Raw genomic sequence first — 13,530 nt, forward strand, 5'->3', positions numbered from 1 at the left:
ATATCGATAAGTATTTTTTTTTAATCTTTTTTTGGCTTCTTTTCCTTACAACTTATAGTTTTTATATGTGTATAACCCAGTTTTGGTGCAGATAAGCTGTGTGCAGCTGAGACTCATAACCAGCTCTTTTTGTTGAAGATGACCGTACACTGTGTTTAACTCTTGTGTTTCTTTCTTGAGGGCATAAAGAATGGTGTTAAACGAACAGTTTTATGTTTGTTTCTCCCTATGCATGGTTCTGAGAACTGCCTTGTATTACTCTTGATACTTCCATGAGGCAGGTAAAATTCAGAGTGGGTGCTTTAGCCTTCAGAATAGTATCTCTAGAAATTTGGTTTATGATGCTTGGCTTAAAGAATGTTTACTTTCATACCATTATATATTTCAAACTGATGAAATGCTTAAGATTTCTGGTAAGCAGAAGCCACAACCAGTGATGGGAGGAGTGAGAATTGAATGTGTATCCCCTGCATTGTGAAGCAAAGTTTGACTTTTTCTTCTTGATGAAGAAAGGACCTATTTGCAGGAAAAGGAACAAATATGCCCTTAGGCTCACACAATTTGTAAGATTTAAGATCCACTCCCATTTTCTGCTTCCCTACCACCTGAGTTAGATAGCTCTCCACTCCATGGTTTTTAGTTGGGATACTTTCTAAAATGCCTAGCTTGCCCCATGCATGCTGTACAGGGTGCTTAGCTGAACTGATAAGGAATTCCAGGTTCCACTGAGAAGGGTATATCCCTAAAAGAAAGGTACTGTGCTATTCCTATTCATTGTTGCACTGCTATGGGGTTAGCTGAGATATGGAAACTAAATAACAAAGTGAAAAAGAACAAATAAAATAAAAGGGGAAGGGGCAGGAAATGTCGAAATATAAGGATAGTGGACTAGACAGAGAGCTGCCCATTGACCTTGGAGTAAGAAAAACGTTTACTAATGACAGACAGCCACTGAGGGCCATATGGAAAGAGCAGGGAGAAGAGGCTGGTGGCTAAAGTAATTTCTGAAAAGTCAGAATTGTCTAGGCTTATGGAAGATGTAATGAATTGAAATTCAGAGGAGTTTCGCAGATGTATCTTGAGGAAAAGAAGGTGTAAGAAATAATAAGATATAGATTATAGTCTAATGGAGTAAATTGTCTTCAAGATGACTAACAATATTTTCAAACATGTATTTAGTTCTGAATTAGTTCATATAGCTAAAATGTGCCTGCAATTCTATCACTTTTTTTAGTCTATATACAAAGGAGAAAAATAGCATAAATACCCCTCCTCCCATACAAGAAAGTTGGTCTTCAGTACTGGAGTAGAATTCTCTAATCTGGGAAATCCTAGAGGTACTTTCAGAAGCTGGTTGTCTTTGTTCTTCAGCTATCAGTGAGCTTCATGTTTGATCAGTCAAACCTCGTCTGCATTATAGGACCTGAGTTTGAGAAGTTTTCAAGAAGAAATTCATGTCAAGGAATGTATGTGTTGTACAACTAGAAGGAAAACACTCCAGTCTGAGGTAATAGGGACACATACAGCAAACTTCAAAACAGCTTTAAAAAATAGCTGAAACCCAACTAGGATGAACTGTACTACCACCACCTCCTGTCAGCTTTCCCATGAACAGATCTCCAGTTGATGCTGTCATCAAATCAGCAGTTAAGGTTAAAATCCGCGTTAAGACATGGAAATAGGAAGTGAAGTAACTAGTTAACCTTGATTCCTCCGTTGAGGGGAACAATGGAATATCAGGTAGTTTCAATAAATGCTATCAATGTTTGTGATCCTAAATTAAAATAAACTGATTTTTCAAGACCATACATTTAAATTCTTTTTTCTTTTATTTGTAATGTTATTTAAGGGTGAGTTTCAATTTGCATGCTGTTATGAAGCTATAACCAATACTTTTATAGTATTGACTAGAAATATATGGAGGGCTGTATTGAAAGAGGAGAACTTTCTCTTATTGATATAGTATGTGGGATATGGTTAAAAAAGTGCTGACCTATTACCGTAAACCCATGAAATATGAAGATTTTATCTTCTGCAAAAATTTACCAAAATACCAAATCAATTGTCAAATATTTCACTACTAGTGGATGTGAGAGTAATTCTGAAAATTACCATGTATGTCCACACAGAAGTTGTACTTTGTTACATGTAGTTCATATCCCTGATATTGTGGGGGGAAAAAATATCTTTTATTCTTTAATAGTAGATTATGTTCATATTCGTGCACATTTTGTTGAACAAAATAATGCTGAAACATGCTAGTTTTCCCTTTCTTCTCCACTTGTACATGTTCTAACGTCACAAAGAAAAAGCAGTTTAAAGCTTTGGTAACATTTGCAGATACAGGGAAGCTGACAATTTTCTTATTTTTCAATGTAGGTTGTAAACAGAATCATAGAATGCATTGTCCTGGAAGAGATCACCAAGGGTCATCTAGTCCAACTCTCGTGCAGTGAGCAGGGACATCTCTTAACTAGGTCAGGTTGCCCAGAGCCCCGTCAAGCCTAATCTTGAACGTCTCCAGGGATGGGGCCTCCACCACCTCTCTGGGCAACCTGTTGCAATGCTTTACCACCCTTATGGTAAAGAACTTCTTCCTAATATCCAATGTAAATCTACCTGTTTCTAGTTTAAACCATTGCCCCTTGTCCTATCGCTACGTGCCCTTGTAAACAGTCCCTTCCCAACTTTCCTGTAGGCCCCCCTCAGGTACCGGAAGACCTCAATAAGGTCTCCCCAGAGCCTTCTCTTCTCCAGCCTGAACAACCCCAACTCTCTCAGCCTGTCCTCAAAGGGGAGGTGCTCCAGCCCCCTGATCATTTTTGTGGCCCTCCTCTGGGCCTGCACCAACAGGTCCATGCTCCTTCTTGTATTTAAAGCTCGAGATCTGGATGCAGTACTCCAGATGGGGTCTCACCAGAGCAGAGTGGAGAGAAAGAATCAGCTCTCTTGATCTGCTGGCCATGCTTCTCTTGATACAGCCCAGGATGGGATTTGCCTTCTGGGCTGCAAGTGCACATTGTTGGCTCATATCCAGCTTTTCATCCACCAGTACCCCCAAGTCCTTCTTTGCAGGGCTGCTCTCTATCACATCATCCCCCAGCTTGTATTGATTATGAGGATTGCCCCGGCCCAGGTGCAGGACCTTGCACTTGGCATTGTTGAACATCATGAGGTTCACCTGGGCTCACTTCTTGATCTTGTCCAGGTCCCTATGGATAGTATCCTGTCCCTCAGGCATGTCAATCACACCACTCAGCTTGGTGTTATCTGCAAACTTGCTGAGGGTGCACTTGATTCCACTGTCTGTATCACTGATGAAGATACTGAACAGCACTGGTCCCAGCATGGGCCCCTGAGGGACACCACTCGTCACCTCTCTCCATCTGGACATTGAGTCATTGACCACAACCCTCTGGATGTGACCATACAGCCAATTTCTTATCCACTGAACAGTCCACCCATCAAATCCCTATCTCATGAATTTAGAGAGAAGGATGTTGTGGGGGGACCATGTCAAAGGCCTTACAGAAGTCTAGGTAGATGACATCCATAGCTCTTCACTTGTCCACTGATGTAGTCACTTCATCATAGAAGGCCACTAGATGGGTCAGGCAAGACCTGCCGTTGGTGAAGCCATGCTGGCTGTCCCGAATCACCTCCCTGTCCTTCATGTGCCCTAGCAGAGCTTCTAGGAGGATCCATTCCATGATCTTCCCAGGCCCAGAGACAAGACTGACAGGTCGGTAGTTCGCAGGGCCCTCATTGCTACCCTTTTAAAAAATGTGTGTAACGTTTCCCTTCTTCCAGTCACCTGAGACTTCACCTGACTGCCATGGCTTTTCAAATGTCGTGGTGAGTGGCTTGGTGACTACATCAGCCAATTCCCTCAGGACTCTGGGATGCATCTCATCAGATCCCATAGACTTATGTAAGTTCAGGTTCCTCAGGTGGTCACGAACCTTGTCTTCACTCATAGTGGGAAGGACTCTGTCGCCCTGGTCCCCGTCTTGTGGTCCTTCAGCTCTGGAGGTGCAAGGAGAAAGATTGCCAGTAAAGACAGAGGCAAAAAGTTGTTGAGAACGTCAGCCTTCTCCTTGTCTGTTGTTACCATCTTGCCAGACTCGCTCATCAAGTATGCTGTCTTTGACCCTCCTTTTCTGATTGACATACCTGTAAAAGCCCTTGTTATTGTTCACATCTCTAGCCAAGTTCAGATCCAGTTACGCCTTGGTCTTCCTGGCTGCATCCCTACACAACCAGGCCGCGTCCCTCTACTCTTCCCAGGATACCTGTCCCTGCTTCCACTGCCTATGCATTTCCTTCTTGCCCTTTAGTTTGACCAGCAGGTCTCGGCTCAGCCATGCTGGTCTCTTGCCTTCCTTTCCTGATTTTCTACAGCTGGGATCGAGAGCTCTTGTGCTGTGTGGAAAGTGTCCTTAAAGATCTGCCAGCTCTGTTCTGCTCCCTTGTCCCTGATGAATTACATATATGACACCTTTTTAATAACTATGAGAATAAATACAAAATACAAAAATAAATGAATACAAAGTTTATGAAAAATTTAGTATCTAAAAAATAAACTGGCAGTTTTTACAAGCAATTTATAATTTGCCCTTTAGGTCTTATATCTGATACAAGAATACCTCTTCAAGCATGCCTTCTGTCTTCTCACTTCAGTAGAGATTAGTTGTTCGAAATTTTTGAAGTATTCTTCACTGGTGCACTTTATGACCCTTCCCTGCCCTTTCCTTCATTCTGCATAAATGTTGTGAGAGCAGCATGTCTGTCTAATGTGCTGAGGTACTGGAGGAAGTTCTAGCAATGTAGTGGGTCAAGATACTTAGCTTGAAAAAGACCCATTTCATTCATAGTATATATGTTTATTTTGTCTCTCCTAGTGAAAATAATTAGTATAATAAAACTTATTAAGGTTAAAGTTTCTTTCCTCTCTTAGAAAGAATGGGTTTATTTTTCCTGAAGAATTACATGTGGTTATGCAGCTGTAAATCAGTCTCAGATAGCAGACAAAAAGATCAAGTGCTTGATTTTACAGTATTTCTCTTGCTTGTGTCCCATAACTTTGTTGCCTCACCTGACTCAAGATTCACAGTCTCTGGTATGCTTCTTACTTCTGCTGTTAAACAAGTAGCAGAGCAAAGTAAGAGCCACCGCTTTAAAAGAATTAGGTCAAATTCATAACTCATGAATTGGTAAGTGACTAAAAAATGGACGTACTCTGTGGTATTTAGAGAAAGGAAACATTAGTATTCCCAGCAGTTCTGGGTGCTCCAATCCCTAAGAAAGCTAGGAAATGGTTTGATATGCAGATCATTAGTACTACAGTTGGAAAGCAGAGATAATTGTTAATGAGAAAAAGCAGTTCGCTTGAGTAGCACATTTCAGATAACTTGAGTGCTATAAAAGTACTGGTACAGAAAATTCAGATTTATTTGGGTCTGTCTTCTCTGAATCCTAAGTGTTTGGATAATAAATCAGGACAGAAGCATCCTAGCTGTCTCACAAAAATAACTGCTGTCATTTCAGATACATCAGCAATAAGTGTTTTGGCAACCATAGCCATCATAGTTTAGAACCAGCCAACAAATCAGTAACCTCATCTTAAATACAGATGAAATTGTACGGACCTGCAGTACTGTTCCTTTGCAAGATAAAGGAAGGGTAGATGAGAAGTTTACATTCCCATCCTTCTCTCTGCTTATAATCCAGGGTCTCTGGTTATCTATTGCTGTTTTATTCAGTGCAGCTGAGACTAGTTATCTCCCCTGTGATTTTTGAGGTCAGATCTTAAGTTGGATGTGTATTACAAATAATTCCCTCAGATATATTTTCAGATATAAGGAAAAACATATTGCCAAGGAAAAAAGTATCTGTTCCATTACAGCTGTTTGTAAATGAAACAGAGCACTAGTCAGATGTGCTGCCTTCCTAGTATTTTTTAAGAAGTATATAAACTATAGAGAAATTGCAGGAGAGTTTCAGTTATGGTTTTAAAGTTATTAGTGTTGCTGCTTTGCACAGTTCTTAAATGTAGTGTAGGTGCTTTCTTGGGAAAAGAGGAGCCATAATGCTTGAAAAAAAACCAGCTACTGGGTTAAACATCTTTCCTTGAGGTGGTAGGCGGAAAGTTAACTTCATAGAAAAACTCCTATGTCACCTGAGAAGACTTCACTCTATCCTCACTCATTTGGCTGTTCTTTTAAAAACAAAATTATACTGGTAGTTTTAGACAGGTTCTTTAAGCCAATGAAAGAAATATAGTCTGCATGTGCTTGGTGAGTTTGAAAAAGGTAAGTAAATTAAAACAGTGGCTCCACAAAGAGTATTTTATGTTCCTTCCTTTCTTCCTTGCCTTCCCACCCCAATCTAATTGCATACACAATTTTGTAAAAGATGTAGCAGCCTTAATGTAATGATGTCCAAATAGAACTGACATGTTCTGGTGGAGATGAAACTGGTACTTTGAACAGAAATATGTTTTCATCTGCAATCCCAGCCATAGGAGTGCAAATTACTGGGCTGTAATGGCATGCTGCCAGAACCATTTTTGGGAATAGTGACAGTAATTGCAAAATGCCTTTTCAAGCATCAGCAAAAGTTACCTGCACCTAATGATCAGTTTCCTCCTAAATTCAAAAGCAGGGGTAAGTAGAAGAGCCTTCTTGGAGAGAGTGGATTAATTAGCTGAGTGAATATTTATCAAAAATGAGAATACCATTGGTTCATGAGAAATATTGGGATTCCTGTGTGCATCAGGAATTGCAGCTTCCATTCACACATATGCTTTTTATCAGGCATACCACTGCCACTATCAGCAACATCATCTTTTTCACAAGGAGAGCTAGTAGAAGAAGGAAAGCTATTAATATGAAGTTTGGTGGGGGGGTTATAGGCCTAAAAGATACAAATCTAATTTCCCAGACTGTTGAAATCTGTTGTTTCTTTGACAAATGGAATACACTGACTAAGGATAAGCTATAATCAGCATGATCCAGTTCAACTTTTTCCTGCATACCCAAATGCCCATTTCTATAAAGGAGTCAGTCATAGAGATTGTTAAAAACTAAAGTTTCTATTTTAAGAAATTGTGCATAGAATCATAGAATGGATTGGGTGAGGACCTTAAAGATCATCTGCTTCCAACCTCCCTGCCACGGGCAGGGACTCCTTCCACCAGACCAGGTTGCTCAAAGCCCCGTCCAACCTGGCCTTGAACACTGCCAGGGAGGGGGCAGCCACAGCTTCTCTGGGCAACCTGTGCCAGTGCCTCACCACCCTCACAGTGAAGAATTTCTTCCATATCTAATTCTAAATCTACCCTCTTTCAGTTTAAAGACATTACACCTTGGACAGAGGCAATTCAAAAGGAAGTGTTTCTATTTGAAGTACCCCTAATTCTAGGAAATGATGGCAGTTGAGAACTAGGTCAATAAAGCACGTTCTTTGTTGTAAAATTCTGGTTCAGTTTGCTGCACTGGACATCTAAGTTCTTCCCTCTCAAAATATATATCAATATTGAAGACTGATCATAATAATTAACACTGGTCTGAAATTTTCATTATAATGCATATATTGCTCAGATGAGGTTTTTTTAAAGCTGTATGTTTTATGTGTGAGGAGTGTTCTTCATTTGATTATATAATAATCTAAGATGGCAGTCAGACCTTTCCTGTGTATAATACAGCATATGGCTTTCTGCATTTGTGAGATATCATACACTGAACTAGATACATGCAGGCATTGCTACAGACTAGGTATTCCATAAGGAGACATCCTATAGGCAAGGAAGTGATGCTTTTTTGAGGATGAAGCCCTTCACCAGCCTGTAGGAAACATCCATCATTCACTGATGTTCCTTTTCTTATATCCATGCAATTAATGGGTTTTGGGAGGAATGGTTAGCTATACCTTGTGTTTGTAGGTTGTCATGATCAGCTGAAGAGGTGAGAGAGTACCTGGTGTATTGAAGGTCAGAGTAACATAAGGGCATTACATTTTTATACCACATTCTGGGGCAGAATGTTCAGATTAGTGTAACACCACTATCACTGTTTTCAGTAAAGAAAATAGCATGAACTGGTATGAAGTGCTATTGTCAGTAGATCAATTCCCAGCCTCTAATCTACTACTATTTGTATCTTCTGGCAGTCAGTCCTGAATGTGTCTAGAAAATCAAAATGGAGTGCCTCAACACATGTGTTCCTGAATGATGAGTAGGAAATCAGGGAGTCAATCCTTTTAGCATTTGTAGTACAGAAGACTCCAAAGACTGACCTCTTTGTATGATACACAAAGAAGTGACAGTTACATTCCTCTGGGTATGCAGAAGCTCAGTTTTAGCATTCCTTTTAACAACTTCTGTGCCTTACTGTCAGGGAGACTCCTATGTGTCTCAATACCTGTTCCTCTGATTTCATAAGCCTTGTGCCATGTTCAAGAAGAAGGAATGAATTTGACCAAAGGTCAAATTTAAAGAAATAAGTATTTCCACACAAGTGATTGAATGGAAATTAATCAAAGGCAGTCTAAGAAAATGGAGTTTTAGAAAAGTGTATACTATTAAGAAGTATTCTATTTATGTGCTGCTTTTATGTCAGGCCAGTCAGGTGTACGTTGTTCATTGTTTATGAGTAACAGTTATAATTTAATTAAGATCGTCTGTAATGAAGGTCTTTTCAAATAGATACTTTGTGAATTTACTTCTAATTTTGATTTGATGGTTATGTTGATGATCTATAGCTCCAAGTGGCACAGGATTTCTAAGACGTAAGGATTCTTTTGCCATGTTTCTTTTTCCAGAGTCACGTCATCTTTGTTGAAAGTTAATTAATATGTTGCCTGGAAATCTCTGTTGGCCAAGTGCCACCCAGAGGTTTTTTACTGTATTTTCTGCTGAGTTTTCGTCATCTTTATTCTGATGTTCCATGACAAAGTAGGGCTCTAAAAGAAGGGCTCCAAATCACTCTGTGAGTGGATACAGAGAGGTAGTGTGCATACAGCATGGCCCTGGGAATTGCAAAGCCCGTGTTCTGCTTGAGTTATCATCGGCTTCTGTGTGCCTGTACTGTACTGTTACAGCGACATCACCTGTTCCCTGTTTATTCTTGTTCACTAATCCAAGTGTCCGTGCCGCAATGTATGTTCCTTATCCGGGAACAATACTAAATAAGGACCGAGTCCTCTGTATTTATCTTGTGAGAATATTGTTAAATTTTCTTTAAAACCTTTAGAAAATAAGTAAAATGCTTTCATAAGTCTGTGGGAGAAAAGGAAATTACATAATTGTGCAGTATTCTGAACAGAACTTAACTGATCCTGATTCTCCACTTAAGAGTTCTCCTGTATGAAGTGTGTTCTTTTAGGTCCACATGATTTATGTAAAGGTAACATTAAGTTTTAAGAGATGTCTGATGCTGTAGAAAAGTAATGGGCTGTTTCTCTCCTCTTTTGGGCAGTTTTGGTATGAATCACGATGGAATTGGAAATTCCTGTGGGACCAAAGGTCATGAAGCAGCAAAGCTAATGGCAGCTCATATTACAGCAAACACCAACCCTTTCTCTTGGTCAGCCTGCAGTCGGGATTACATCACCAGTTTTTTGGAGTAAGTAACGTCTAAAGAAAAAAAAAAGTTTTCAAAACATTGACACCTTTCAGGATAAATAGTACAGATACAGCAACCTGTTCTGATGATTTACATTTTTGGAATGAACAGACAGTAATACAGCAAGTCACTTAGGATTTTTATTTTGTAGACCACTTTGTCTGTGTAGTGGCAAAAGCTTCTTCTACTCCATTCCCCACATTACAGTTCTCATTTTTAATCTGTTCAAAACATTTTGAAGTGCTGATCATGTCTCATTAGTTCATTAATCTGAGAGTGAGAAATAGAGAAGGGTGGAATTTGTCTGTGAATGATAAGTATTTTTTTTTAAATATGTGTGTAACATGAGAGTCCAATGAAGGGAACAAGGCTGTAGCTTTGTACATTTCATTCCCCAGATTTTTTTCATGCAGTCTTGTGGGTTTTTATCTATCAATATTCTTTGGTACCATTGGTGAGAATATAAAGATTACAGGAGAGGACGACATAGGTCTTTATATTAATATCTTAAAAATGTGCTAACCTATGCTCCTATGGTGATTCTTATTTGTAAGTAAATTGCTACCTGAAATCTCACTTCTGTAAGAAAAAATTTAGTCTCACAAATGTCTTCATATCAATGCATACGTTCATATATATGATGCGTAATGGAGCTTTTGTTTGTGTTTTGAATTGTGGAAGTCAAACACAGAATGTTGAATTCACTGAGAACAGGTTAGTAACAGGATTTTTTTTGAAGTGGCGTAAGATTGTCTTTGTGGGAGCAAATTGCAGTTGGTTAGTAGGTTCAGTGTCATCAGTGCAATTGTTCCTTTAAGAAATAAAGGTTCTTCAACCACGAGATACTAAGAACAAAAGGAGCTTTGCATCATCTTTCAGAGATCTAACCTCAGAATAAGGTGCTCTGTCCTGAATCTTGCCTCAAAGGACCCATCCAGACCGACACTTTTTCTTTAGGTTGGTTCAAATGTAGCTTCCACATAATGTAGAGGATCACTGAGTTGGTCTGAAGAGGTGTTTGAGCTCCCTATAGAGTCAGGGGGCAGAGACAGACATTTAGTGCTGTTCAGAGTAAAAGAACTCTTCAGTTACTGTATCAGGTTAAGGCATTTTGTATCACCCTGCTGGACTGTGCACCCACCCCATTTTATGTACTGGGGCATTTAAGATGAGCATCTAAACTAAAGCACACTGATTAAGTCGTCCTTATGTATATGTGTGATACAGGTTTCTCATACTATAAATTGATTTTCTCAGGAGAGATATATATGTATTCATTTAATGCTGCCATTCTAACAAAAACATATAAAGGGTAGTTTTGTTTTATCATTATCAATCTTTTCTGTTAATTCAAAACTGTTCCTGTTAGTAGTGTTTCTAGTATGTCATGCAGCCTAGTTTTAACTATGACAAAGAATAAAGTTTTCACATCTCTTCTGAGGGATTATTTCACAGCGTAGTACTTCTGACTGTAAACTTACAGTTTAGGATTTTTCTTGTAGCATTTGGCAGTTTGTTCCTTACTGTGACAGTTCTCTGTCTCATCTAATTGTATGTGTTGCTCTCCTCTGAACTCATTTGGATCCCATAATTGTCCTGATAATAAGTTGTCTATTGATGAAGACATAATTCCACAGATAGCTGATTTCTTATTTATGGGTTTAGAGAAAGAAAAATGGTAAAATTCTGTGGCTCGTGTTATGCTCCAGATGTAATAACAGAAGTAAACATTTGTTCATAATTTTCCCACACGGTTTTAAATTTCAGCCTGAACAAATTTTCGTCTTTACTTGATGTGTATGCAGTAATTTTTCAAATTTTTACTGCACATTAAAAACATGTTTAGCTTGTGCCTTTCTACGTTAAGGGTTTTATTTATTTATTTATCTATTTATTTACTAGTGTTGACATCTCCATTATTCTTTTCCATTCCCTAGGTTTGATTCACTGTTAAGTTTCATTTTTAAGTTTGTAGGATGCCAGTGAAATTGTAGTTATATTAGCATAAAGCCAGAATAGTACTCTGGTGAATCTGTTCCCATAGTTCTAATCTCTTCAGGTTTTTTGAGTGCCTGTCTATCATTGCCAGTGTTTGCAACTCTAATCAAATTACTGCACTCTGTGAATTTCATTAAAAAAAAAAAATCACTACTGAAGATACTGATACTTGACCTAGAGTAAAAAAAAAAATCTACATATAGCAGCTTCAATAATAAATTATCCTTTATAATATTTTAGCTGTATTTTTTGTAACCTGGAATGTAGATGTTATTTTTTTCAAAGCCACTTTGGATAAACATTATTTTATGCATTGCAATTATGAATAGATTTTCCAATCGTATAGGATACTGTGTTAAATAACGTACTAAGAGCCAAAGATAACTTCTCCTTCCTCCACTAATTTTGCAATCTGTTCTTAAAAATGTCAGATTTCTTAAACATGATTTGTTCATTACAAATCTATGCTTATTGTTTGAGGTTCTAATAACCTATAAATGAATTGGTACTTTTTTCTTAAAATAGTTGGTTTATTATTTCATAAAGTAGAATAGTCTGTAAAACTAGAGTTTTTTTCTCCAGTTTCTAGTTTTCTCCCCAGCGTTTCATGTCATCTCTTCAATGACAGCAGGAGGCTGTTGAGATAGAGTTACACAGGTACCTGCAAGACAGCTGTTAGAAGCCTAGATCACTTCTTTTTACCCATTCACACCTTTCCTTAAGGCAGAGCAGCTTTAAAAGCAGGTAGTTTTCTGTTGCAGGTAATGATCAGTGAGCAAGAAAAATAGTTAGTTTCATGTGGTAGCAATTTCCTGACTGATCCTGTAAGAGCAGAACAGTCTGCATCCAGACAGGAAAAATAATTCTGTTTTTTTCTAATACCTCTTCATAACTTAGCCACAGATGAGGAAAATGTTGATTTAGAGCTTTAGAGGCAAAGCCTCAAGATGCTGTCATCTGTGTCTCCAGAGAGATTAGACTCTGCCCCCTTTCTTTCCATTTATCCTCAAGAATGGGAAAACATCTGGGACAGGACCCAGTAGACTACAAACAAGGAAGACAAGTGGTTTTTTCTGTGCTGAAAGAGTATAACTAGTTTAGGATTCATTTAGCTATGTCTAAAATGAAAGAGAACATGATGGGATGAAATGAAGGTACTCAAGCAGAAACCTGAGGCTGTGAGTTTCTATGACATACTACAACGCTTTTTAGGTTTATTGGCTTGGATCTGTATACAAGGTTGGGCAGGGCTGTCGTGGCACCAAGATAATGCAGCTGAAATGAATTTCGCTAGAATCTCATTACGTGTTCACAGTATTACATGGTAAGGTAGACTAATGTGGATTTACTAGTTTAGCAGCTTGGGTCACCACCTGCTACAGCAGTTTTGCACTGTGTGCCATTTTGCGGTGTAGATACCACATTGTCCTTTCTCATCAGGCAGAAGCATTTTGAAACAGCTGGTGGCACTCAAAGTGGAGCCTCACCTCATCCTTCTCTTCCTCAAGACTTCCTTAAAACTACACCCAGAAACAAATTTTCCAGACTGAGGCTACTGAGGAATAGTCATTAAGCATCACTTGGAAGGTATCAGTTCAGTCAGGCACTAGTTAGGAAAGCAATTTATTTTGCAGGATGGCTGGATAGAGGGTGAATATGGCTCAAAGGATGACATATGGTTAAACAAAGCTATGTATTGCTAATAAGTCTATCAAAACTCTCAAGAAGGATGGCCAGCCAGCACAGGCTCTGAAATGGCCAAAGAAAATATGTTGGTTTTTTCCTGGGAAAAAAGTTCCTTCTAACACATAATAGCTGCTGTCTGTCATGCTTTATGTTAGAGGGAAAGATTACTGAATTCAGTTTATCAGATGAATTGTTCGTAAGTGCTTTACAATGGCATTACATT

The 13,530-nt window shown here is 38.7% G+C and overlaps 1 protein-coding gene across 2 annotated transcripts in view; it reads left to right on the plus strand.

Moving 5' to 3' along the window:
* Positions 1-13,530, plus strand: part of ADAMTS6 (ADAM metallopeptidase with thrombospondin type 1 motif 6) — a 153,473-nt gene that overhangs the window by 62,997 nt on the left and 76,946 nt on the right. For both annotated transcript variants that reach the window (XM_086479195.1, XM_086479196.1), the window contains exon 9: positions 9,477-9,623. In XM_086479195.1, the coding sequence (XP_086335321.1) occupies positions 9,477-9,623 (147 nt within the window). The remainder of the gene's footprint in view (positions 1-9,476; positions 9,624-13,530) is intronic.

The sequence above is a fragment of the Leptosomus discolor genome, chromosome Z (genome assembly GCF_034619465.1).
Source record: "Leptosomus discolor isolate bLepDis1 chromosome Z, bLepDis1.hap2, whole genome shotgun sequence".
Taxonomy (NCBI): domain Eukaryota; kingdom Metazoa; phylum Chordata; class Aves; order Leptosomiformes; family Leptosomidae; genus Leptosomus; species Leptosomus discolor.